At 34.6% G+C, this 27,733-nt stretch overlaps 3 protein-coding genes across 3 annotated transcripts; 2 read left to right on the top strand and 1 right to left on the bottom strand.

The window, feature by feature from the left end:
* The first annotated feature begins 167 nt into the window (after positions 1 to 167).
* LOC138331498 (cytochrome P450 4F4-like) lies at positions 168 to 27,733 on the top strand. The gene is made up of 13 exons (XM_069279175.1): positions 168 to 428; positions 2,296 to 2,514; positions 5,629 to 5,830; positions 7,178 to 7,305; positions 7,632 to 7,756; positions 8,538 to 8,600; positions 10,874 to 10,997; positions 11,676 to 11,808; positions 12,483 to 12,606; positions 24,872 to 25,067; positions 25,490 to 25,572; positions 25,738 to 25,803; positions 26,680 to 27,733. Exons 2-13 carry the CDS (start codon positions 2,353 to 2,355, stop codon positions 26,777 to 26,779), a joined length of 1,506 nt encoding a protein of 501 aa, XP_069135276.1. The 5' UTR covers positions 168 to 428; positions 2,296 to 2,352; the 3' UTR covers positions 26,780 to 27,733.
* On the top strand, positions 13,007 to 16,461 carry LOC138331497 (uncharacterized). Its single transcript, XM_069279174.1, has 4 exons — positions 13,007 to 13,135; positions 14,056 to 14,310; positions 14,896 to 15,141; positions 15,463 to 16,461. The coding sequence occupies exons 1-4, from the start codon at positions 13,100 to 13,102 to the stop codon at positions 15,730 to 15,732; spliced, it is 807 nt and encodes a 268-aa protein (XP_069135275.1). The 5' UTR covers positions 13,007 to 13,099; the 3' UTR covers positions 15,733 to 16,461.
* LOC138331495 (uncharacterized) lies at positions 16,479 to 23,110 on the bottom strand. The gene is made up of 12 exons (XM_069279168.1): positions 22,875 to 23,110; positions 22,019 to 22,153; positions 21,464 to 21,613; positions 20,906 to 21,194; positions 20,256 to 20,535; positions 19,788 to 20,024; positions 19,252 to 19,328; positions 18,936 to 19,043; positions 18,439 to 18,659; positions 17,377 to 17,445; positions 17,138 to 17,233; positions 16,479 to 16,880 (listed from the first exon to the last, which is right to left on the bottom strand). The coding sequence occupies exons 1-12, from the start codon at positions 23,081 to 23,083 to the stop codon at positions 16,628 to 16,630; spliced, it is 2,124 nt and encodes a 707-aa protein (XP_069135269.1). The 5' UTR covers positions 23,084 to 23,110; the 3' UTR covers positions 16,479 to 16,627.

Below are 27,733 nucleotides of genomic sequence, written 5' to 3'. Positions count from 1 at the left end.
CCATGTGACCTAATATACTCGTGGTATCTGTTTGAATAGCTAACTTTTTCAAGTGGCACTATTAAATGTATCTCACCAACATGTTAAGGTCACTCGAGCATGCATTTAATTGTGTTGTTACGACCCGAGAACCCGAGGTGTATTGTAAAATATGCGAGGTCATTTTGTAGACCAGTTGAACTTCAGCTGATAAGCTTTGGCTGGTATAACGTGTTGTGTCTTTACTAATTGCTGTTATTTATTACAGCCGTCATTATTTGAAAGCATCATTTTTACACGTCGACCTGTTCGTGTGGAAGATATACCGTTTTTATTTTTAGATACCTTATGTTCTACTTCATGGTGTATACCTCATAACTACACTCTGTTTCATCTCGCTACACCTTCGGCTCTCACATGTACACTATGACGGACGGCCAATAGAGCAAGTAAGTACACATTTAGTTATCTATGATTAAATCGATACAGTTATATACATATATTATATGTAGTTCCTTCACATTTGCAAATATAATATACGATTGAATGTGTGTACATGTTGTGAAAGTGTGTACACATATTGTGTTATGGTATGTGTATGTGTGGTATATCCGAGTGTAGGAGGGAAGGCGTGAGAGTAAATCGTGTAAATGTTCACAGATTCGTGATATCTAAGGGATAAGTTATAAATGAATACCATCGAACACACATAATATTCTATTTACTGTACCATATATTATGTATGTGATAATTTGCATCTTGTATATATAATATTATTGGTACATGCGTACATATATCGACATGCATACCATGTACAATAATATACATATATATTCTACTACACCTTGATATGTACGTGATATTCTTTATGATATATCCACAAATAAATATGTACCTTTGTCACATCAGGTGCTATGGGGTACTTCCCCTCACCGAAATCTTTGCTATGAAGTGACCCCCTCCCCCAGTTTTTTGCTATGAGGTACATGTCATTTACCTAAGCATTTGTTTGTACACATGCGTGTAGTTTGTACCAGATAACCTATACCTATAGTAGACTGGCCACCAGTCTCTAGAATATAAAAAAAATCACTAAAATTTGGCTTGATTATTTTTGTCTCTACTACATGCCTGATTCTAAGTTTACTGCTAGGGGGAGATAATCTAGTAAAGAACTCTGCTGAAAAAGTATTATCAGCAACTTATATATATTTAGGGTCTGGTGGCCAGTCTAACTGCCTACCAAAGACACACATATCGAAACTAATGTTATAGGTCTATTTATAGAACACGTGCACTGGAATAAGTTTATTTACTCTTCGTTTCTTCAGAGAAGATTTTACTTGTGTATCTTGTATAAAAACGTTGTACTATATACACCGAAATATCTCTATCAAGCTATAGAGTAACTGGGTCAAACTTTGTCACTCTTAGCGACTCGACCGATCACACCTTTTTTAAATCACTGACATTATTTACATAGGTTTAAATGCAGAAATATTTAAAATCTATTCAAAAGCACATGTAACATTTGGAAGGAACAGCCAATTTACATTCAAAACGACAGTGCATGTAATACTACACGTTGGGAAATCGGAATTTATTACAGTCTATACATGTAATACTGTCAGGATTATTTCTCATATATGAACCTAGCGGATGTTTCTTCTCAAGTTCGTCTGTAGGTCGTTGATCTCATATCCGAAGAATTCTTTATCATTACATGGAATCTGACAAATAAAAGTAAAGCTGTTATCATCCTCGATGCTCCAGGTTTTTTTAGCATTGACGTTATGTAACGATAGTGAAAGTAACCCCTGGAATATCGAGGATCGGCTGTTATAAACAAGGAACCCGTAAGCTGGTGTTCATGTCTGTCTGGTACAACGCGTTGTATTTTCGGTCTTTGCATTTTACAAAGCTATATGCCCTTATGTGTACTATAGGTGTTGATGGTAATATAGAATCTCGTGTAGTTTTTTTTTTTTTTTTTTTTTTTCTGAAAGTTTATCAGATTCTATGCCGTTCTCGTAATTCTGATACACCAGATCAAAATAAGGAATAACTGTCGTTCGGAATACCTTAGGGTGTGCTAGTCATATCCATTGGTTACATTCGATGAGTTCTGAGTGTAATAACTAAAATAAGTGGTATAATTCAAGATCATTTAGACTGGATTACCTGCCTTAGTACAAATTCTCTCCGCTAAGCTTCGCTCATAAATAATAGGTATTTTTGGAGAGTAGTAAATTCAGTCTACAAGTTCAACATTCTACAACTTTTATAATATATATTTAGCCTGTTGATGAATTGTAGACGGTGTAACGGCGATGAGATGAGAAATCAAAGCTGACTCAGATACAACAGACAAATATGGAGGTTGGTTGGCCAATCCGACTGGTAGTGACCGCAGTTCTGGCGTTTCTGGGATGGAAGATTGTGAAATTTTTCATACGCTACCGAGAATGGTGTGCTGCCGCCAGAAAGTTTACAGTGCTTGGTCCCTTACACCCATTCTGGGGGAACCTCCATATGGTAAGTAGATAAATACAGAAATAATTGTTTACTCGAACTTGTTTAATTCGAAGACCATATTTGATTCGAAGTGTCTCCTTATTCGGTTATTTCGATATAATGATAATCGACTGTATCACCATTAAATGCATTGTTTGTTACTTATTATTCTATTTTCGTCGTAGCATAAGACCAATAAGAAGAAATAAAATCTAGGGCCAAATTAGTGCAATTTGAATCCCCGTATCCAGAATCATTTGCTTACCTTCCTTAACTCTCGGCATAGGTGTGTGTAATATATTCCAGTTAACGATTTAAACCTCTTTGGCATCGCTGATTTATGTCAACGTGACCATTCATCTAGCTGAGCTACAAACCTATTATTTAAATACCTTACGCGCGGGATTGGTGTAAGGTATATGTCTGCTGAAACTCAATGAGAAATTTATGTGATTTCAATTTCTTGAATGATTATCTCGCGTATACTTTGTTAGCATTGTTGGGTCTATCACCCATAAGGAACCCAACGTTGGATTGGTGACAGATGCGCTGAATACTTTATAGCATCACAATTTTGAATGTGCAATGATGAATAGAAGAAAAATGTGGTTATTAGGCTTTCAACCTCGTAAAAGGTTTTTGTGTGTGCTTAACAATATTGATATATTGCACTGAGTAAACGTAAAAAAAATGCGAGGTGGAAATCTCTGCGAATTACGATAAGGATTTTTTTCGGCGCGATTCCGTTTGCGTAATACTTGGTGCATATTTGAAACTATGTTTAAAAAAAATCAATATGTGTCAAAATCGCGGAATAACCATCGCGAAATCATTGCACGTGCAAATCGCGAAATCAAACGCTCGTGGAAATATCAACGTGAACAGTATATTTTTGTACGTTTGAAAGTCATTATTCAGCCTAGATTTAGCCTCCAAGTAATTACATCTTGTAGAATACGTCGCTATGGCAATAGTGAGTTGCCAAGAGCTTTTCGCTGTTTACAATACTGTTGGTGGTGTGGAAGCCATTAGACTACATGTAGCCATTGGTTTTGCGGATATAAATAAGATCTATTGATATGAAGTAAGCCTTGTACCAATGCCTTTCCGGATTTGGCCAGACCAGTGTGTCCAAGCAAAGGAACAATACTGTATCACCAGAATTCTTAACAAAAACACGCTGGGAGCTAAGAAGATATAAACGTAACTCAGTTTACTTAAAGGGATAGTGACCTATTATACATATATATGCTATTGAGCCATACACTTGAAAGTTTTTCCGTGCCGCGTCTAAATCAACATTCCACACCTAAGAGGCTGTTATATACAGTGTAATTATACGGTAACCACATCCTGCGCCTGTCACTAGTAAAATAAACTGTTTACAATTCATCCTACGTAAAACCGAAGGTTACATAGCGGAAATGATCATCAGTTGGTAGTGAACGTCTCTCAGCAAAAATGTTTTATAAAGCTGCCCAAAGCGGTAACCTGATGTATCTGTATAAGATAAATTTCCCATTCATTAAGACATTGGCAATATTTCAGTTCTGTTTTGTGTAGAGTTTGCTCTTACAATCAACTTTTCAAAAGCGTTATATCATCTCTGTCATGTCTTGGAAGTTATACAGCATGGATGGTTCAATTTTTATATTTCTCAATGAGTAAGAAATTACATTTGTCTGTTTGCTTGTTCACTTCATTCGAGAGCGTTTGATTACCAACTCTACTTTCCAAAATTTGAATTGGTTTTTTAACTAAGTTAAACGTATTATTAACAGCTATGGTCACTTAAGGACGGCCTCCCATGATTTGGGAGGCTGCGGTTTGTTCATGTTGTGTAGTCATGTATAGAGGCCCCTTGCCCATCTTTAAAGCGTTATCCAACTGAAGCATACCACTAAAGACACCACACACGCCCAACCCGGTCACATTATACCGACAACTGTCAAACCATTTTATTTTATTTTTTTATCCTATTCTGAGCACTAATTAGGAATAACTTCTATAGACTATGGTTAAGTTGGCCTGAGGACAGAAAGACGGCATATATCAACACACTCGCGTATGCAAATGAACCCATGATTAGAACGATAAACATAATGTCAGCTCTTTGTACAAAGAATTCAAAGAAAATATATATTGTAAAACATAATTCAATTTTCATTTTTTTCAAAATACCATGAAATTCAACGAAGGATTTCACAAACTGAAACACAAGCTGTTTACTATATATCTACTCTGTCCTTTTAGTACTTTTCATTAATGCTAAGTATCAAAATCAAATGTCTCGTATCTAAAACTTGAAAAATTTAAGTACTTTGGAATTGAAGCAGTGTATATAAAAGTTTCATATGGATCAACTTCGAAAATTACAGGCCACATGGTATTTTAAGAGCTCCAAACCACGATGAAAAGTATAGTTCAAATCTCATCATGTGGATCCTCCTTCCCCAGACGTTTCGGTGTTTTCCACGACGGCCTCCAGAGGTGCGTCGACTGGGTTGAAGACCCAACAGGGATCGGTCCGCTTGATGTAACTGCGGGTAGTTGTCATATTTTCTGTCTGTTCTTGCTCCCATTCGTCACCTTTTTGCCTAGCACTGTTGCTGGTATCCAACTGGAAGCAACCACTGCTGCCTCCTTACTGATGCTATAGAATAGTATATACAGTATGAATAGCAAAAGTTCCTGTATTGGCGATGTGATAGCTCCTTTGTCGTTCACTATTGAAAGTCGCCCCGTAAATAAGTTTTGTGCCATGGCCGCGATACAACATAGTCTATACAGTTTCTGTTCCAGCTAAACGTTCAGTATAGAGACAGTTGGACCACTAGTTTGCTTATTGTCGGTAACATGTAGATAAAGTGTTGTTACTTTTGTTTTTGTCTTCGGCGGAATGCTTCGGTGAGATAACGGTATAAACGGGCAAGCGTCCCACTGTTGCAAGGACACACTACATCAATATACTGCAGCCTCCCAAAGCACACATACACACTGCAACACAGGAGAGGTCGTCCTTGCATAATGCTAGTTGTTGATAGGAATTCAAGCTTAATAACTCAAACTATTTAAAGTAACCAATATTTCAAATGAAAAGTAAACCTATCAGTACAGTACTAAATTATTTTGCAGTTGGAGCATACATACGACTGGGTAGATATTGCTAAGAAAGTAATCAATGAGAAGAGGCCGAAACTAATTATTACATGGGTGACGTCATTGTTTCCTAACTTCTCCATGGTACACCCTGACACGGCCAAGGCAGTACTCAAGTCGTCCGTCCCCAAACCTACTGGTGTAGGATCGCCTTATGGATCATTTGTGCCATGGCTAGGTGAGAAATAACTATTATTCGGCTTCTGTTATAACAATAAACATTATTATTAAAGCAATCATTTGATTATTTGTTTCTGTTATGTTGATATAACACGAATATCTGCGGGTACCCTTAATAAACCGTGAAACAGTATCATTATTATCTATGGAATAACTTGAAAATCTAATGGATATATAACACAAAAATATGCACTTTTATCTTTTCATATCTTAATATAATAAAAAAAAATATATTCAAATTAATTCTTATGATACAATCTACAATATATAATCTCTTTGAATTGTAAAATTCTTTGTGGATTGTTTTCTTTGGTATCGTTACGCTGTTGTTTCAACCAAATTATAAGCAACTTTGTGTTTTCCTTTATGGGTTGATTATATTTATAAATTCTAATGTCTACCTTTTGTATGTATGCACTTAACATTTTATAAATTGTCGTCGATGATTTATCACTTCATCGCCAAATAATCATAAATAAGGTATTTCATCTTCACATATTTGCTGTATACCATTTTATACAACATTAGGTTTCTACACGTTGTCGATCTACTCGTGTTCTAAGTTCTTAAGTTAAGGTAAATACTGGTCTATTTGGCGTTTGAAAAGCTATACACTTACTCATCTTATGTTATAATAAAGAGAAAATAAAACAATCTGCAATCAATTACTGGTGCATTTGGTGCTTGAAAGGCTCGACTTCCTAATCTATTATATGTTCCACCAAGAAGAAAATAAAAGAGTTCGCAATCAGTATGCTTTGTTGAGCTAGTAACCTAAATTCTGTTGCATAATTATTAAAAACGCCATGTTTAGCTAACACATTTAACTTTTTCAAATGCCTTAAATGCCCACTGCCTTTCCGAAGTGGCTTTTAATATCTAATTTTCACATACGTAACATCACAATGCACTTGTATTCTAACTATCGCAAAATACCCCCATCGAACGATTTCTAACGGCTGTGTATTGTTGTAAACTGTTTTTTCACTAAAAACATTAAACCAGTGTTTATATATCGGTTTGGGAACATTCTGTCACGCACGCATATTAGATATGACGTTTAAAATCAAAGTTGAAAATACTTCTTAATATATGTGAATTTGAGATATTTTCGTCTATCGCTGCAAAATTGTTTTCTCATGCGAAAGGAAGCTGGTGGTTTTTTTACAGTTTTGTTTACAGTTTTCACTTTTGTTATGAAATATTACACGTAATTTATAAAGAAGTTTACATTGTGAAATGGACTGACATCTGATGATTATTTTACTGCCGTTTGCAGGAGATGGGTTGTTTTTTAATAGATCAAAAAAGGATATTTGTTGATGTATTTTACTGTTATTTGTAGGAGATGGGTTGTTGTTCAGTTCGGGCACAAAGTGGCAAAGGAATCGCCGCATGCTTACTCCAGCTTTTCACTTCGACATATTGCGTCCATATATAGATATATACAATGATGCATGCGATACATTCATAGTAAGTAAACACCGCTTAAACCTCAAAACATTGTAGGAATTCGGTCAGAAATGGGTTTCATTACGAGAAAATTGGCAAATAGAACTAATGTTTGATTAAGACTTACGCTTTCTTGTATAATATGTAGGTAAAATATAACACATGCTTTGTCACATTGATATATATCTCCTTGCTGTCTTATACGAAATTGTATATACAGTAACAATATTCGTCTAACATTATTGTTTGACCCTTTCCATTGTCGGTATTGTTGTAGTCGAAGAAAACAAAATACAATGTATCATACCCTGTTTGCATTTGTTATGATTTATGATATCTTTGCGTAGAGCAAATTGGAATCTTCATCAACCGAAGGAAATTCTATTGAAGTTACCAAGCCTACCGCTGTAGCTACTCTTGATATTCTTCTGCGATGTGCGCTGTCCCATGAGTCTGATGTTCAGGAACAGGGGTAAATGATTGTGTTTCATTTCATAAATCAAGTATTTGTTTACACAATAATGAGTGTTTTGCAAGAAGGGTAAACTTTTTTTAATAAGAAAGAAAAAAAATGTTAATATGTGCAGATTTATTATATTGAGCGAGCGAGAAACGGTTCCCCTTCTTGAACACTCGGTTCTATTCCACTAAAAGTATACTAGGAACATCCAAAAAGTATACATACATTCTAAACGTCACAGGTTACGCGAGGTAGATATTTTCGCCAAATACTTGGATAGGCTATAACCGCGGTCCACATGTACAATAATTTCAGTGTTTATGCGACTATGTTGTTGTAAGTCCGAAGATAAATTTCATCAAAAAAATGATCACGTCGCAAAATGTTTCCACGTGCAAATAGCGAAATTAAACTCTCGCAAATAATTCTCACGCAGTTTTGTTTGCCAATGATGAGTTCAGTGGCTGAGAAAGGAATTGAGAAATACATAAAAAAAATACTGCATGTGAATAATAATTGCGCTCGCACACAATAGTATTGCGTTTGCACAATATAATTATAATGCGTTCCCACGCAATAATTATTCCGTTTACACGCAACAATACTTTTGCGTTCACACGCATTACTTTTGCGTTCACATACAATACTAATGCGTTCACACGCAATTCTAGTGCGTAGGATTAGTCTATTTTATGTTTGTAATATTGATTTTCTTAAGATTTCAAGAATTGCTTTTAGGTAAGATTGTCTAATTAAATTTTAGTTTATAATATGCTCCGTTTTCTTATTTTAGAGACAAGCATCCATACGTTCATGCAGTGGATGAACTAACTCATTTAGCGGCAGAGAGATTCATGTAAGTGTTAATAAAACATGATAGCTTATTTCCAGTATGGAAAGAGCAGTAGATATGTCCTTAAAGCTGACAATGCAAGTTAAAATTATTAACATGATTTTTTTTAAATAAGTATACTCGTTTTTCCAAGAATCGTTTATGAGACATTCCCCGGTTGAGGACAGCCATTTTTGTTTTACATTCCGACGACTCACCGACCCCTATATAAAGCGCGTGAATCGACACACGTGCGCTCATTCAGATACCTATACACCTAGCAGTCACAGGGGACCAACTCAATGAAAATGGATATTGTCATACATTTTTATGTATTTGGTGGATGGGCTGATGAGTATATATGACAGTCATGTGATTTTTTTTCCAAAAATACCAGATTTGAAAAATTGTTAAAAAAATCTGGATATTTACTATAAAACAGAGAAAGGGACGACAGTCGCCATATTGGATTTTCACCCCCACCTCGATTAAAGTTAATTTTTTTCACAATAGTATACCTTTTTTCCTAGAGTCATAGTCACGCATCAGTCCTCCGATAATCCATAATTACACACATACCATGCAAAAGCATATAAACGATGTCTATATAGTCAAACGCAATATTTTAATCCAAAATTACCGGCGCTTTCTGACTTGTGACATCGAAAGCAACGTTCTAGTGAAGAGCGATTAGAGTGACTTCCCCTGCAATGTCATTCAATGGGTTTAGTCAGAGGTATTCCGATACATTTTAATGTTCAAATTTTCCGCGAAAACAAACGTATCGGAATATCTCTGATTAAACCCATTGAATTACACTGCAGGGGAAGTCACTCTAGTCGCTCTTTACTAGGACGTTGCTTTCGATGTCACAAGTCAGAAAGCGCCGGTAATTTTGGATTAAAATATTGCGTTTGACTATATAGACATCGTTTATATGCTTTTGCATGGTATGTGTGTGATAATGGATTATCGGAGGACTGATGCGTGACTATGACTCTAGGAAAAAGGGTATACTATTATGAAAAAATTAACTTTAATCGAGGTGGGGGTAAAAAATCCAATATGGCGACTGTCGTCCCTTTCTCTGTTTTATAGTAAACATCCCGATTTTTTTAATAATTTTTCAAATCTGGTATTTTTGGAAAAAAAATCACATGACTGTCATATATACTCATCAGTCCATCCACCAAATACAAAAATGAATGACAACATTCATTTTCATTGAGTTGGCCCCCTGTGCTAGCAGTCCAAAGGTTATATCACCTACAAATAGGTAAACAAAACCCTCACCTGTAAAACTATATGGGACTTTTTTTAGCAAGAAAACATGTCAACTCCTCTAAGTTGTCATTTAGATGTTTCTCAAAATAAAATTCCAACGCAAGTGAATAGAAATCCAAAAATAATCCGTCCACATATCTCCACGTATATCATCGTACCCGACGCACTCAACTGACCATATACACGTGACAATGTACCTGACCCGAACGAGCGACAACTATCAAGGACACACACGTGTCATTGTACATGTACGTGTAAAACTTAGTGTATATTGAAGTGTTTTATTAGTTCGTATTGGACATATGTTGGGATACAGCTGACAACACATTCATCTATTACTTCAATGAAATATCGTCAGGTGAGTGCAGTGTTTATTTTCAATTTGACATTGTATTTGCAATATCGGGGCATGTGTATCTGAGACAAGATATGCTTAGAATGATACACGTGTGTCAAGTGTCCCGTGCTTTATATGGGGGGTTGGCCAGTGAAGGTTACTAAGCAGAGCAAAAGAAAAATGGCTGCCACTTACTTAGATACCACACTGTCATAACTAAGGGATGTCTCAGAAACAATTTTTGAAAAAAAAATATTTCGTTAATATTTTTTTTTTATTTCAACTGCATGTTTTTAACTTGCATTGTCAGCTTTAAAAGTGATAATAAAGTCCTTAAGAACGCTTTGACCGCTGTTTTGAGGTCAGATTCGTAATTGAATGATGTTCCTTAAAAGTTATCCAAAGCTGAAATGTTTGACCATAATATAAACATCGTTTGCAGCTCTAGTATATTTGGTTCTAACTAGATTTGTAAGTAAAGCATATTTCTCAGCTAACATTATTTATTTGTTGATTGGGAGATAAATGAAAAATGTTGAAGTTTTATATAAAATCATTTAAATTTATAATATTTCAATTTCATTCAAATATATATTGTGAAATGATGCATACCCAAAATAGCGTGTTGTGTTTTGTCGACCTAACTTTCTGATTTTTTATAATTTTGTTTTTATAGAAATCCCATCCTGCAGATCGACGCTGTGTTTAGATTGACAAGTCAGGGCCGACGTTTCTTCAGTTTGTGTGAATATGTTCATAACTTCGCTAATGAAATAATCCAGAAAAGAAAAGATACTTTGGTACCTACCTTTACCCTCTATCTGTATATTCTATTGTAAGCAAAATGCATTCCCCCTTTGCTTATAACAGAGTTAAACTGTACCTCCCATAATACGGTAAAGTATCCAGTGTGACGTGATTGTTTTATGAGCAAATTCACGTCATTTTCTCAGACAAGTATGACATTACGCTCGCAAATAAATGACGTTTCAATCCATGCCTACCTGCATGGACAGATAACTCTGTAATATGCAAAATAACTCTGTAATATGCAAAATGGAGAATGCTCGTATTTAGTCATTAATATTACATTAATAGTTAAGTTAACGTTGGATTTTTAAATTGCTAAACTCTTATAGATACAATAGAAAAGCTCAACTCCTCTGAAATACATCACATGAATGTCTTTGGTACATAATCTGTCTCGACATTTATGAAGTTTACAAATCAATTTGATTCAAATGAATATTTGGTAATGTAAATGTATTCTGAGTATTTCTTATTGGCTAAGATAACCCAACAATTCAAAAGTAGAAGTTTGAAGTATATTGTGAATTTTAGAATTTCTTAAAAAAAGTTCAATAACAGTTTGTTGAGCAGTTTAAATGAATTATAAATTCTCAAATAATTACTTTTTCGATTTTTCCCTTCTCATGTGTAACATATTTTATTTCTATTTTAATTGTCCTGTGTCGTAGAAAAATAACCCTTCCTCGACAAACAAACGCCGGCTGGACTTTCTGGATATGTTACTAACAGCCAGAGATGCTAATGGTCAAGGACTGACCGACCGTGAAATCAGAGACGAAGTAGATACTTTCATGTTCGCAGGTAAATAATAAATAGATAATGATTTTAATCGAAGTATTTCAATTGTGGCAAAACTCACTAGTTTCACGATGTGTGGATAACTTATTCATTTTTTTCACCACAGATTTCATGACGTAGAGGCTTTTGTACATTTATTTCTTAACATATTCACCCCTAGGGACACATTTGACCTATTCTAATTAAAAAGGCTGGAACAGCTCATTATGAACGTTAAAGGGTGAACCAGTTAATGAAAATGACGAGATGACAATTAAAATGTCAAAAATGTTTTCACCTTTAGTTTTTTTAGCGTCAAGAAACTATTAGTTACACAGATTGTTAGTGAAAATATTTATTCTAAAAGAAATTTAAATCGGGCGATCCGAGAGGACGCCGGTCCAGGTACGTGTTTCTTTTAGACTCAATATTTTCTATATTAGGTCACTAAAAAACTACGTAGCGAATGTATCCCGTCAAAGGCTCTTTGACATAAACAAAGTAATTCAGAACCTAAGAAAACTTTCCTAATCTATTTTGTGATGGTTGTCTTTCTTCATTTATTGGGTCAAAGAAGAATATGAGGTGAATTTTTTCTCAGAATGTATTGGATTCAATAGCGTGCGAGTTTTCCATTGTTTGGCTTTAACGATTAGATTTACTTAACAGTAGAAATATGTTCTCTATATATGTGACAGGTCATGATACGACGGCTTCGTCCCTTAGTTGGACCTTCTATTGTCTTGGTAAATACCCGGATGATCAACAGAAAGTGTATGAGGAAGTAAGGGAGATAATGCGCGATAAAGATATTGTGACGTGGTAGGTTTGTACTGTATATTGCATCAATGACACTTATCTAAATTGATATTTTATCGTCAGAAACTTATAACATATTGATAAAAAATAAACATTTGACCGGCTTTAATTCCTTTTACACGCAAGTTGAAGCAAATGTTGCTATTTTATCCGGGCCGGCACCATAAAACTTCCTCAGACAATTTTTTTACTAAGTCTATGTAAAATCATATACTTGAGTAAACCAAATCTGTCTGATAATAGTTTTATGGTGCCGGGACCTGAAATTAAAGGGACAATTTGCTCTAATAAAACGATCTAAATGGCTTCTTTGGTGTTCCAAAAGTTGTGTTACGATAAAGCCGTTGTCAAATTACAGTTTGACTGTCCAGTTTTGACCACTGAAATCTGGGGAAAGACCTATTTAAATTTAGCGCAAATCTATTTATAAAAGTCACGTGGTTCTTTGAAAGCGAGGCTTTAGAAAATATCAACAGAAACACGCTGATTTTCAGTCATGTCGGATTCATCAAGCAGTGATCGAAGTAATACGGTAAGTAAACTGTGTATTAACATGTCATATATGGTGCATATAAAACGTGTCTAACTAAATGTTGTGTTCATGTGCCGTATTGTAGATGGCAATGTCGATAAAGGTTGAAATTGATGCGAAAAGCCGTCCGATGTGTAGAGATGGGGCCCAACATGGGGTAATGGAAGTTTGGTCATATCATCGGGTGATCGTTATTACCCTTTTATAGCATAACTTTACGTCAGGTTTACAGAGATATACGTGTAGTATAATGTTTTTTATGGTATCGGGGTAATCATAAAGCAATACGAGGAGAACAGAAATGGGATTTCAGTTCCAGTAACAAATAACCTGTCGACACTATATACATGTAATTTAGTACGGGTTTTCCTATTTGTATTCCACAATATAGTTTCAAAATACTTATGAAGGGTTTGCTCTAAAGTCGTCATTAGCGACCACATCACTTTACATGCAAATAACCAAGGATACGTCCTTGTAATAACGTAATAAATTATGCATATTTTACACATGTATGTACACAGGTATACATGTTTCTGGATTATAAACAGTAATCCATGTTCAGTACTTCTCTATATATGCATAACTAAATGTTTTGTCCAAATATAGATACAGGTTTATTACCATAAAATAATTGTTTACTAAAAAAGCACGCAATATATGAAGATAACAAATTCATTGGGCAAATTAGTTATACCTTATAGATTGTGTTTACCAGATCTAGACTGCTTGTGGATGTAATTAGTATTTGCATTGTTTGTTTTTTTTTTTTTTTTTATGTAAACAGTATAATTATTATGTATAGGAATGTCAAGAGAACTTGACGTTTAAATCTGGTACTGGAAATAAATGCAATTTCAGACTGAGCTGTAAGATATTAGTCATTATAATGTACCTGTATCATCTTTGATTGTCATCAGATAAGTGAATATCAACCAACGCCCCCAAGGAGAGGACAAGGATCTAGGAGGAGAGGAGGGACACGTGGACGACCAAGGGGTAGAGGGAGGGGTCGTGGAGGAGACCATGTAGCTAATAGTCCAGCAGTTGTAAGAGGACGAGGACGAGGTAGGGGCAGAGGAAGGGGACAAAGAGGTGCCACTGTGGATGCTCAGCATGAGGATGATAGAGCCAGAGTGAGCCGATTAAGGGAACAAAGGAGGAGAGAAACAGAGGTATATATGTATACATGTACATGTTTTTATATATGTAATAAACTATATAATATGATATATACTATGTCAGAAAAAATTGTACAATGTATAATGTCAACTGTCTATGCAAGCAAATCTTGTGAATATGATAATCACAATAATGTCTTGGCTTGAGATAACTAATTACCGTATAAGCTGTCTTTAACCCGATTGGTTTAGCCTGTATAAAGAGTTAAAGATTAAACAAGAGTTCTTCTGTAAACGAGGTAATGAATATACTAAAATATTCATGTACGTACATGTATATGTTTATCCCATACAAACCCGAACTGCATGTATATCACATTTTCTGTTCTACTATTACTTTTTTAAGGTATTTAGTACATTTAGGTATGTAATCAATACAACATATATCGCAGTCTCAAGTACTATTTGTGATTGTAGAATAAAAAGGAGAATTAAGGCAACATTATCAAGGGTCAAATTTGGAATTAGGAAACCTAGGTTTATTTACTGTAATAATGTACATATATATATATTTATCAATAATTTACATTCAAATGATAACACGATTATGTATATTGATGTTATTAATATTTATTATAGGACATCATCAGAAGAATAGAGGCAGAGCCACTGAGGAACCTCGTCCTTCAACTTGTTGATCGCCAACCAGGTTTGGTGTTCGACCTTTGCCAAGAGGCATCAGGATCTGGAGGACAACATGATGATCCACCCACAGGTGATGAGATCCCAAGTTGGTGTAGATGTGGCAAATGTAGAGAGATGCCGACGGACTTGGAGAAGAAGTGTTGTGGCTGCTTGCCAATCAACTGTGTTTCGTTGAGACCAGTAAGTATTTAGATTTACTAATATATTTTTAATAAATGTAAATGTACTGTAGTTCCTTTTACATACATGTATTTGTAATTTACAAACCCAGATATATTATGAATAGCAACATGAAATGATATTACCTATGTTAATTTTGTTAATTATGTGAGGGTTGAGGCATCAGTGGCAATCTGGTTCAGGTATACCAACATTGGTCCACAGATATTATATCATCCATGACAAAAACAAAACCCAAATAATGCAGAGTTTGACATGATGTATTTATAGCTAGTTCATTTGCATTATTATCTAATATATAAAATGACTTTTTGTCAACAGCAAATGGAGGCGTTGATATTAGACCCACAAGTGCTAGCCATTGGGAACACATATCATAGGGACATGTTGGGAAGGCACAGGATCCGTGTGGAGGACAATAATAAGGCCATGAGGCACAGTGCTTATCGCAATTTTACATTGTGGAGACATGGGCGACTGGGACGAGGAGTCCGAAGAGTTATCCCCAGTTGCTGTATCTGGAAGATCAGAGCGGCATTTCCTTCAACAACAGGAACCTACACAGGATATTTACCTCACAGACTTGCATAAAATTTGATGTTATATATCAACAGTTTTTTATTTAGAGACTCTATTTAATATTTTGTCCACCATTATCATTTCGTCTGTTTATTTAGGTTCCTCTTTTTGAAATGTACTTCATTCAAATGGTCAAGGGATTTATCATGAACCAGGTAATCTGAAGCTAGCAGCTAGGAATAAAAGTTCATTTATTGTCAAAAATAAAAATAAAAAAACACAATAATTTAATCTTCAGAAGCATTTTTTTTTTGCAGATACATTTTTAAATCTATCATTACACACAGTCAAATTATGATATCATCCTTATCTACATCACAGAATACTCTTCATATCTTCATTCTTATATCATCCTCAACATCATCATATCATCCTATCATCATTCATATCTTGTGAATCTGAGCATAACATGATCCTCATGCACACTCATCCTCACCACGTCATTCACCCTCAGTATGTCATGATGACACACATTGTCATTCATCCTCACCACGTCATTCACCCTCAGTATGTCATGATGACACACATTGTCATTCATCACCACCTTGTCATTCATCACCACCTTGTCATTCATCACCACCTTGTCATTCATCACCACCTTGTCATTCATCACCACCTTGTCATTCATCATCACCTTGTCATTCATCATCACCATGTCATTTATCCTCGCTATATCATGATGACACTATGTCTTTCATCATCACCATATCATAATTTCTATCAACAGAAATGCATACTAAATACCCTTATCAGCATACTAAATACCCTTATCACATTATCAGCATTCTGATAATTATGAAATAACTAGTCTTTTCTCATAATTGTTATCATCATTTGATATCTCTGTTCAACACATAGTTCAGATTTTATCTAAACACTGAATTCATTTAAGAACAATTCTGCATGATTAGTCCTGGAATCTGGACTTCTTTAGGAGGACCAGTTCCTTTGTAGGAATGGGGGACACCTCTGCTATTGTCCTCTTCAACTGGCGTGGGTCACTTTCCTCCAACGGAAACCTTGTAGGTAGTGGTCCCTCGTGTCGTTCCAATGCATCCAATGCATTTCTTAAAATGTCGGCAACATACTTGTATTGTTTTGGTTCTTTGATTGGAACAGCACTCCAGTTTTTGTTTCGTTTGGAATACTTTCGTGCATACCTACAAAAACAAAATTTAAGAGATAATGACTGTTTGTTATACCGAACAAAATATTAACTCTTTTTATATGACTAACAATGTATTCATTTCTGGTTTTTTGTTGTTGTTTTTTTGTTACTCAACAAGTCATTATCTTGACTAAATATTCAACAGCGATGTTGCATATATAAAATGTGCAAGACAACACTTGTCAAAATGTTACAAAATTATTTATCTTTACACGAGATTCAAAACCAGCAAATGTTATTAAAACTTACATTGGCTCCCCTGACTTGGTTTTGGCATGCTGGCGGTCTTTATGCTTTTGGTAGTCTATGGCAGCTAGCTGGTTTCTTGCTTTGTACATAGGATAGCTGCATTTGAAATCAACATAATAAGGTTATAGATTGTGAACATGATTGCTCATGTATAAACCAGTTGAGATATGAACATTTCTATTTATGATTTTTTGTTGTGCTAAGAAAAATAACAAGTGAAAAGTTCATGGGAGACATACCTGTAAGCAAATCTCTTTGCAGCATACATCAATATGTTCTCGTGAAAGTTTTCCAGTTCACCAGTGTGCCTTTAGAGATAAAAGTAAAGTTGTTTTAAAATTATAATGGGGAAAAAACAATTATCTCAATATTTATATGATGTTTTGTTTGGATTCTTGGCTATGAAAGTATTTGTTTTTCCTAAATTTGTGTAATTCAGCTGGCATTATCAAAATATTATTGAATGAGTGTGTGTGTGTGTGTGTGTGTGAGTGGGTGTGGGTGTGTGTGTGTGTGTGTGTGTGTGTGGTTGTGTGTGTGTCAAAGCAAATGTACATGTGCATATTGTAAGAGAAGATATAACAGAATAATGTTTGTTGTACTGAAAGGCAGAATAAACTTGACTGTACTATACAGCATTCTTATTCCACTATCTTGTTCCTTTTTATCTTTACTGTCATCTCACACACCCAAAACACTGTGTGTCACAAAGAATCATTTACCGGTAAAATTTTTCATTTTAATTGAGGTCAAAATGAAGGTTACATTGATACAGATTTAGTATGCTACAAACCACCTGACCTCTATGGACCCTTATACCAAGTATGAAGTTTTACAGTCAAATCTTTATATAGTTCTATACTAGATATATCTCACACAAGAAAGAATGAACACAACATAAACCTTTAACTCTCCCATTCTCTCCTATCCCCCATTTCATATGACATATGGTCATTTAGAACACACCATATATATATAGTTGAAATAAGTCAAAAGTACCTGGAAATAACCCACCGACCAGCAGTCAGTAACTGCACCATATGGTATTCTATCTCATGACCGAGAACTGAAAGCTTAGTATGTCTGGGCCTCTAACCACTTGGTCACTCCAGCCAGACTAACCAGCCAGAAAACTAATATTGCAGTAAAATATTCATGTATAATTGTCCTGAAACGTGTTTGTAAAATATCTAAACATTTTCTTCACTAAGATTTATGTTGTTTTTTTTTTATTGAAGAAGAACTGACTGTTACAAATGTACAATGTGAATGGGACTAACAATATTTCATAATGTACGTACCTGAAGTTGACATAATACTGTAATGTGTGAAGCAATCGAGTATCAAACACAAATTTCTCCAAGGCATGGTGAGCATCACTTTCCGGATCAAGCCATTTTGTCTCCACATCTGGACCTGGATCAGGAAGAGGAGCATGTTCGCATTCTGCTGGTCCAGACCCATCTCCCAGTTCCCACTCGTGCGTGTTGGTAACATGATGTAATATTCCTCTCCATCGGGACTAAAATATGAAATAAAAATGCTTTATATACAAAGTTCTATCCTAAATCCACCCTCCAACTATACCAAATATGATAACTCTTTCAAATATTTTACAAGGAATCTACTAAATCAATTATCGTATCTTTCTGTTTCTATTATAACTGATTATTCTCATCACATAAGTTATCTGTGATGTCCTAACACTTGTGAAAAACAATAATTTTGAAATATGCAAATAACTTCACAATTACACCTATGTTTACTTATGTACATTTTGAGTAACCATAATACTCACTAGAAGGGCTAACTCATCACCCTGAGCTTTTCTTGAACAGTACCAGAAATGATTTATAAGATCCTGGATCCATGGTCTCAGTTCCTTGTTTCTGGCTTCTGCAGCTATCTACAAAAACACCAACATTGATATATGCATAAGACTATTTGGTATAGGTATAGCATAAAAATTAAGATAATTTCTAATAAAAACTACTGAAACAATGCCATGATAATCTCATGATGTATTCAAAATTTGACAAAAACAATTGTAACTTTTGATTAAATTTACCTATATAATCACATTACAGACAGTATAAACTCTAACAAAATCTTACAGCTGTCAGCTTTTTCCCAAGGTTTTTAGCCCCGTGCCATGTGTCGTAACTGTGTTTCACGTCTGGGTAGGTAGTTTCTGTAACAAAGATATACACATACATGCATAAGGAACATACTTACTGATTATTGAGAATCATCACAAATGAAATAGTAAGAACAAATTATTAGTTTAACGTCCTATTGAACAGACAGGGTCATGTAAGGATATGCCAGTTTTGTTGGTGGAGAAAAACCAGAGTACCCAGAAAAAAGCCACCGACCAACAGTCAGTACCTTGCAACTGCATACATGGGATTCTAACTGGCAACCTAGAGGTGGAGAGCTTGTAAAAAATAAATAAGCAAACATTGATTTCAATAATTTCAAGATAAGGTATATGCCTTTTATAATGCATACATGCATTTTGTTCATATTTTGTTGCTTAGACATTTTTTCCAATTTCTAAATGGTAATTTGTGTACATGTAGCCAAAGACTCTGGTAATTATATAATAGCTATACAACTATCAATACACAATTTTTAGCTATGAACTTACTCAAATAATGTGCTATTTGCACGTGTGCATCTGTACATATTTCTTTGATATTGGCACCTGCATTAAATACAGTCTCCATTGCCCTAATCATGCCTTCTTTCTCCATCAATGTTGACTTCAGTTGAGTCATTCTTTTGTCAACAATCTGGCATGCTACAATGTCCTTGGACTCATACTCGATGAACGTGTACGTACAGTACATTGCAGAATGCCCTGGACTGTCATTTCTCCCGTCACCTATAAATGTTGAAGTTTTCACACATAAATACCAAACCTTTGAATTTTAGACAATGTGATCATTGATAACCTGAATATTTGGTAGAGAACTTTTTCTAAATATATTGAAAATGGTGATATTATCCCTGTATTTCCTATCAAGATTTATTCAACTTTTTCTAATTGGTCTTTTTCTCTAATTCTGATACTAACATCAAATTACCTTATTTATTCAGTATTTCGTATACACACCTGCAACAACAATATCTTTCCCTCGATATTTCTCTAGTGTTGTCCTCATCATCTCCTCAAAATAATTGTTGATGACAGGAGCAGTGAAAACTCTCTGGACTCTATGATGCGATGTAATTCCTATCATGGCTAAATTCAGGAATTTTGCCAAGAGGGCTACTTTAGCAAAATTGTTTCCACTTATCAAGATGGCTGCAGACAAGAGGAAGTTACCAGCATAAACTTTCTTTATCCTGGGCTGGGAATCCCATGTATGTACATGATGGCCGTTAGAACAAGTCTATAATTAAAAAATAAAACATAGCCAAATTGCTTAGCATTTCATTATGTAGTTTTCTAAGCCATAACCATATCAGTGGAAATTACAATAGTTTCTTTGATACCTAACATTAGAATTGTTGATATTGCCTTGATATACATATATGGTTACAGACATGATAATCTGAATAAATTACACTATGTAAAATGATGATAAGATGATTAAAATATACTAATATGAGCAAAATAATTTTGGGCGGGAAAGCTGGAAGTTTATGATGAATTATAATTTATTTATATTTTCACATAAAGTACATCATACTTGTTAATATTTTATATAGGAACTCAAGTTATGCCGTTTAGCTAAAGCCATTCAATTATGAACTACCTACCCATTTCATCTGTATTGCACAACCAACATATCTACATCGCACACTGATTTCTGCACCACAAGCTTTCCTCTGACAATTGGTTGGAATTCGGATTGATGCTAACTCCAACAAGGCACTTTGGAAACATATGGACTTCTTCTCGCCAACAGCATCAGTTTCAGTATCTGTGTCAAGGGGGTCGTTATCCTCATCTCTCAGTTCATCATCAACAGGATCTTCTTCAATCCCTATAGGATCTTCAGCCATTGGCAAATGAAGGGGTTCTGTATCTAGATGTGTCTGAAGTATACTGAAAAATAATGGAATCACTACAGTTAGATGTCTTTTAAAAGAAGTACAATGTCTACGTTTTATGGTAATTTATTTCATGGATTCAACGTTTACCATGGCAAATATGTTATGTTTATTAGGAATGGAAAAAAAACTTGAAAAGGTTTCTTTGTTATAAATGTTTGTTATATAGAAAAATTGCAAGAAACATGAAAAAGTGAAGGCCACGTAATAAAAATAAAGCAAATAATTTGTTCACGTAAAATTATTGATGTATAACTATACTACCTCAAAGACATTTCCAATTCTAAATCCAAGTCCATATCAAACTCTTCCTCTTCTTCAATCTCACTTTGGCTTGGACTGTAGGTTGGATCACGTTGATACATTTCTTCTTCTGGCTCATTTTCACTGGCACTGCCACCAACTAAACTAATTCTGCAATAAATAACAAACTAATACAGCATCTGAGTGAATTAGAAAAGTGTGAAGTTGATGTATTTTATAAGACAACAATGCAGCTCACAGGTTGCATTTTTCCTTATCAATGGATTTACATAAAAATACTGTTACATGTATAATACCAGATAAACCTTTTGCTTCTTGGCATGTTTTTCCTTATATTAGCTACATTGAGTTCACAGGTCAAAAGATAGGTTATAACAGTGAGCTGGTGCTGGTCTGTGACAACATCTTACCATTACCAGAAATGGAGTAGAGACAGACAGTTTTATTGCTATTGTCCCTGTGAACACAGGCTTTTGTGCAATAATAAATATGTATATCATTTGTGTGAAGCTGTCAGTAGTATATCAGTCCGTATCAGTATACTATAATACCTACTCAATAAATGAGGTGTCTTCAGCTTCCTTTGCCTTCTGTTGGTATCGAGAAAGCAGGCTGGCATTTGTACTTTTTTCCGAGTCTGATTGCATTGCTTCAATACCAGATAAATCAGACGAATGGGATGATTGAGCTCTACAAATAAAAAGTTACCAGAATCACTCACAACAAATATTTATAAGTCAGAAGGATTCGTCACTGTCTCTTTACACTACATAACACCACGCGAGACGCTTCTGATCCGGGAATAAAAACCATTTTCCTCAACAAATACTTGTCTTATTGAGTCAAACGAAAAACCAATGTAAAGTTATTAAATTTCACAATGTTTATAACTTGCTTAAGAACGGAAGATTTAGAAGAAATGTCTTAAACTATCGTTAAAAAAATATGACAGCTTATGAAATGACAGCACTCTTCAGAAACTAAGACGGTAACCCTCGCACCCCCAAGCTACATCAAAGGCTGCGCTGGCGGATATCAAAGGAAAATCAGTCGTCGCCCAATTGCAACGTCACGGTCAGTGCACAAACACAAAAGCGCCTGCTCTGTCTTTGCCCAAAACCCAGTGTGACTTATCCTTCTCATATACGTCCTTGCTTACAAGTGTACATACAACATGTAGTTAGATTTTTACATGTATATATATATACTATAATAACATTTGGGAATGACATTATATCTAGCCATTTATTGGATGTCAGTGTAGGTTTATGTATGAGCAAATTATTATGTATGTTTTGAGTGATGCTATCCCATGAAGTTTTACACATTTTATAAACTTGATTTATTTTACATACATGTACATTACAAAACATGTTATATAACTTCTAGAAATCACATTTAATTTACTTACTCTATGTCTGAAAAATCTGACATTGGTACACAAGTTTCTTCATGACGACTGTGTTCTTTGGGAGCAGGAGTAGACGTAATCAGTGTTGTTGATGCCTCTGTAGGCTTAGTAAACTGAGAAGTGCATGCTTCAATCGACGCTGAAGCACCAGGTACGGGAATGTCACTTTCATGTACTTCCTGTACCACTGAAGCATACCTAAACATCATAAAACTAACGTGTAAACATATATATATGGATATGTTACTAACAGCCAGAGATGCTAATGGTCAAGGACTGACCGACCGTGAAATCAGAGACGAAGTAGATACTTTCATGTTCGCAGGTAAATAATAAATAGATAATGATTTTAATCGAAGTATTTCAATTGTGGCAAAACTCACTAGTTTCACGATGTGTGGATAACTTATTCATTTTTTTCACCACAGATTTCATGACGTAGAGGCTTTTGTACATTTATTTCTTAACATATTCACCCCTAGGGACACATTTGACCTATTCTAATTAAAAAGGCTGGAACAGCTCATTATGAATGTAAAAGGGTGAACCAGTTAATGAAAATGACGAGATGACAATTAAAATGTCAAAAATGTTTTCACCTTTAGTTTTTTTAGCGTCAAGAAACTATTAGTTACACAGATTGTTAGTGAAAATATTTATTCTAAAAGAAATTTAAATCGGGCGATCCGAGAGGACGCCGGTCCAGGTACGTGTTTCTTTTAGACTCAATATTTTCTATATTAGGTCACTAAAAACTACGTAGCGAATGTATCCCGTCAAAGGCTCTTTGACATAAACAAAGTAATTCAGAACCTAAGAAAACTTTCCTAATTTATTTTGTGATGGTTGTCTTTCTTCATTTATTAGGTCAAAGAAGAATATGAGGTGGATTTTTTCTCAGAATGTATTGGATTCAGTAGCGTGCGAGTTTTCCATTGTTTGGCTTTAACGATTAGATTTACTTAACAGTAGAAATATGTTCTCTATATATGTGACAGGTCATGATACGACGGCTTCGTCTCTTAGTTGGACTTTTTATTGTCTTGGTAAATACCCGGATGATCAACAGAAAGTGTATGAGGAAGTAAGGGAGATAATGCGCGATAAAGATATTGTGACGTGGTAGGTTTGTACTGTATATTGCATCAATGACACTTATCTAAATTGATATTTTATCGTCAGAAACTTATAACATATTGATAAAAAATAAACATTTGACCGGCTTTAATTCCTTTTACACGCAAGTTGAAGCAAATGTTGCTATTTTATCCGGGCCCGGCACCATAAAACTTCCTCAGACAATTTTTTTTACTAAGTCTATTTAAAAAATCATAAACTTGAGTAAACCAAATCTGTCTGATAATAGTTTTATGGTGCCGGGACCTGAAATTAAATATGTCAATCGATGTCTTCAAGGGAACAGAGAAATGAATAAGGTAGGTTTGTGGATCGATGTACTGTCCTTTTCATTAAAAATTACACCAGGTGTACATCGCGATCATGTTCATTTATTCCTATAAACTTTCACATTTGTTAATTTGTTTTTTTTTTTGCTTATCATCTATACTCAAATTATATAAGAATACATTGTTTATTAATTTCATCAAAAAACATGTGTATAACCTTGTTGTATTTCATAAGGATTAACTTAATTAGATTATTTATGTTATGAAGTTATAATACAAAAATCAGAGTGTACTCTGTATGAAATACGAAGCGGTTCATATTGAGATTTTTGTTATATCTCCTTAACATAAAAACGCGATTCAAATTAACCCATAAAATTCAATTTACTAAAGACCTTCAAAATTCTTATTTCATTTTGGGACTCATTTTTCTTTGAAATTATTACGCCGTTATTTCAGCCTATCAGAAGCGACGTTACAAACATCGACGACATTATTTTCATTATGGACTGATAAAGTAAACTTTTAAGCAAATGAAAATTATAATATCATGCATGACGTTTGCATTAATGACGAATACCTTTTACCCAGGGATGATTTGCCCCAGATGAAGATATTACATCTATTCTTAAAAGAGACAATGCGCATGTACACGCCAGTCCCTGTCATCTCGCGCACGCTCAAAGAACCTCTAGAAGTAGACGGTGTTACACTTCCGCCTTTCATTGACGTCATGGTCCAGATAGAATGCCTCAACCATCACCCTGACAACTGGCCAGATCATGAGGTATACATAAATCGTCATCATTGAGTATTTTAAAAAATGTAATCTTCAGCTTCTTCTTTGATAAGGAGCGCGGTGAATAGAGGGCTCAATATTAGCTCCAACTCAATATTGCGAGCTTGAAAACTGCACCGGAAAGTTGTAAACTGATGTTTCTTCTCCGGGAACTTCTTTTTAAAGTGATGTTGTATTTTTCATTCAATAAACAGTTTGAAGAATTTTCTAGAGGTTTATTCATCGGCATATCAAGTTTTCAAATTCAATGCTAGATATAGAAGAGGTCTATGGATATTTTCTTGCCAATGTAACAGAAATAAGTACATCATTGTGAATATTTTGATAAACACAATCATGAAGATATGTGTTTTAAAGCATCTAGATAAAATAGCAATATTGTACCTATGTATGCATCATTTTACTTTTAGAAATTCAGACTTGACCGGTTCGAAGATCACTCCTCTAGTGATAAAGATCCATTCTCCTATGTTCCATTTTCGGCTGGACCAAGGTAGGTTTGTTAACATCTGGAATGTTCTCACTATCCTTATCTACGATATACACATTTAGATGGTTGAAAATGGAGCCTTACAAATGTTTCTATTGTTTATTTGTTTGAATTTATATTTGTTTACCTACTTTGTGTCTGATTTCACGCACATCTTATCTTTTCTAGAAACTGCATTGGACAGAATTTCGCTCTGAATGAAATGAAAGTAATTCTTTGCAAAGTCATTAACAGGTATGTCTATTGTTTACTTTTACTGATGTATCACCCTGGTGTATTTGCGGATACGTACTGGTTGTTATTTCATGTTTTTACAAGTGTAATGTCATATTTTTAGAGAAAACGACGTTTTTTTGCTCACAAATTAGTAATGTCATAATAAATATCTACCCCCAATAAAGATAGCCCTGTTATTTACAACGATCGAATATCATAGGCAATGCCCTTTTATATTTTGTCTCAATGATATTTATTCATTTGTATTCCGTCTTTGCATATTACAAAGTTAACTCCCATGCAGGTAGGTATCCATTATTGTGACGTCATTATTTTGTGAGCGTAATTAACGTTGTGTTTTCCAAAAGTTATGACGTTACGCTTGTAAACACATGACGTCACAAGCAAAAATACTCGCAAGGGCAGAAAACTTTGCAATATGCTATCATTATTTTGTTTTGACATTGGTTAGATTGTCTCCTAAACTAGAACAAACAACAGCTTGTGCATAATATTAGATCATATCCTTTTACAGTGTCCTCTTAAATAGTTCATGAATGACAATATCGTAAGAAAAAAGCGAAAATGTTCGATTAATTACATATCAAGACTTACATATTTTTGTATTAAGATTACAATATCATCTAAAATCACTAGATTTATCAAAAATTTTCAACGTTCAAACAAAATTATTGACATTAATTTGAACTATCTTTGAGATTTAGCCTTCAACAATCCATGCTTATATATTTTCTCTAATCAATTCTATTGCATTTTTCAGAGTTATGTCCCTTTGTCTTTATCGAACCAGAAGCAATGCTTGTATACATTTCTGATATGTTTAACAAGATAATTACATCGAACTTTTATTGCAATCACCATCTTTTGATTCAGATTCCGCATTGTACTTGACGAGGACCATGAAGTCATTCCTATCGCAGAAGTAGTAATGAAAGCGAAAAATGGAATCAAAGTCAAACTGCTGCCCCGGTAGATACATCCCAGTGCGTGAACTCTGACCTCTATTTGTTTGGTCAGTTCATGATCGAACGCACCAAATGACTATTGTGTTGATGGTTATGGAGTTATTCCTCAGGAAAAGGCTGCGGTCTTAGATTTGAAGATTACATTATCCTTCTGCAACAGAAAGTATTCAATCAAATTCTGGTTACAGATATGATATAACAAAGAAATGAAATATTTCTAGTAAATTCATGTCATTCTATGAACAAAATGTAATTTATGATTATATGTGATTATATGTAGGGTTTCAACCATCATCAGTTACCCACGTAGTCAGCCTACACTACGTTGTTGAGAACGTAATTGAGATCACTGTGAAACCCGAGAGTGTGTTTCAACATGCATTTACATGCATAAATTCTCGAATTTTGAGAAGATCAGTGCTCAACAAAGATGACTTAGACAACATTTTAAAAATTGGAATTATTCCATCTGTTCGTAATATACATGAGGCTATGATTATTTTAACTCATTCACCCCTATTTCATAATGGACTGATCTAGTGTTTGATTTAGAAGAGCCTAAATGTGTCGTCATAGTGAATTAAAGTCATCTGTTTGTTGGATGTAACATTTCAAAGTCCTCGGATGAAAAAAAATACCGTGAATCATTCCTTATGTGTGGATTCGTCATAAAGCTAAAAGAGTAACAGCTGCATAATCAAAGTTTAAACCGATGACGCATATGTCATATGACGTCATATGACGTCAGATGTTTCAAATAAAAAAATATTTCAATGTGTTGTAAATGCAGTAATATGAATTACGAATGCTGACTGTATTGACAACTAGAAATAATGACAATCTGAAACCATCCAAAGTATCATATAATGCATGTGTTTAAAAAAAGCTTCACACAACATCGTCCTTTTCACGATTTACGAGAAACAATGAATTGTAATGGATTAAAATACTGTCAATTGTGA

The sequence above is a fragment of the Argopecten irradians genome, chromosome 9 (assembly GCF_041381155.1).
Source record: "Argopecten irradians isolate NY chromosome 9, Ai_NY, whole genome shotgun sequence".
NCBI classification, from domain to species: Eukaryota; Metazoa; Mollusca; class Bivalvia; order Pectinida; family Pectinidae; genus Argopecten; species Argopecten irradians.
This window is presented reverse-complemented; position numbering and strand designations above follow the sequence as displayed.

Excerpts from the sequence above, each read along its gene's own strand:
- LOC138331495 (XM_069279168.1), bottom strand. The coding sequence starts at position 23,083 with ATGATGTTTAGGTATGCTTCAGTGGTACAGGAAGTACATGAAAGTGAC. Across the intron at positions 22,154-22,874 it reads TCAGATTTTTCAGACATAGA|AGCTCAATCATCCCATTCGT; the intron begins GTAAGTAAATTA and ends TTTTATTTGTAG. Across the intron at positions 19,329-19,787 it reads GCAAATAGCACATTATTTGA|AAACTACCTACCCAGACGTG; the intron begins GTAAGTTCATAG and ends TCTTTGTTACAG.
- LOC138331498 (XM_069279175.1), top strand. The coding sequence starts at position 2,353 with ATGGAGGTTGGTTGGCCAATCCGACTGGTAGTGACCGCAGTTCTGGCG. Across the intron at positions 11,809-12,482 it reads AGATACTTTCATGTTCGCAG|GTCATGATACGACGGCTTCG; the intron begins GTAAATAATAAA and ends TATATGTGACAG. Across the intron at positions 25,068-25,489 it reads ACAACTGGCCAGATCATGAG|AAATTCAGACTTGACCGGTT; the intron begins GTATACATAAAT and ends TTTTACTTTTAG.
- LOC138331497 (XM_069279174.1), top strand. The coding sequence starts at position 13,100 with ATGTCGGATTCATCAAGCAGTGATCGAAGTAATACG. Across the intron at positions 13,136-14,055 it reads GCAGTGATCGAAGTAATACG|ATAAGTGAATATCAACCAAC; the intron begins GTAAGTAAACTG and ends GATTGTCATCAG. Across the intron at positions 14,311-14,895 it reads AAAGGAGGAGAGAAACAGAG|GACATCATCAGAAGAATAGA; the intron begins GTATATATGTAT and ends TATTTATTATAG.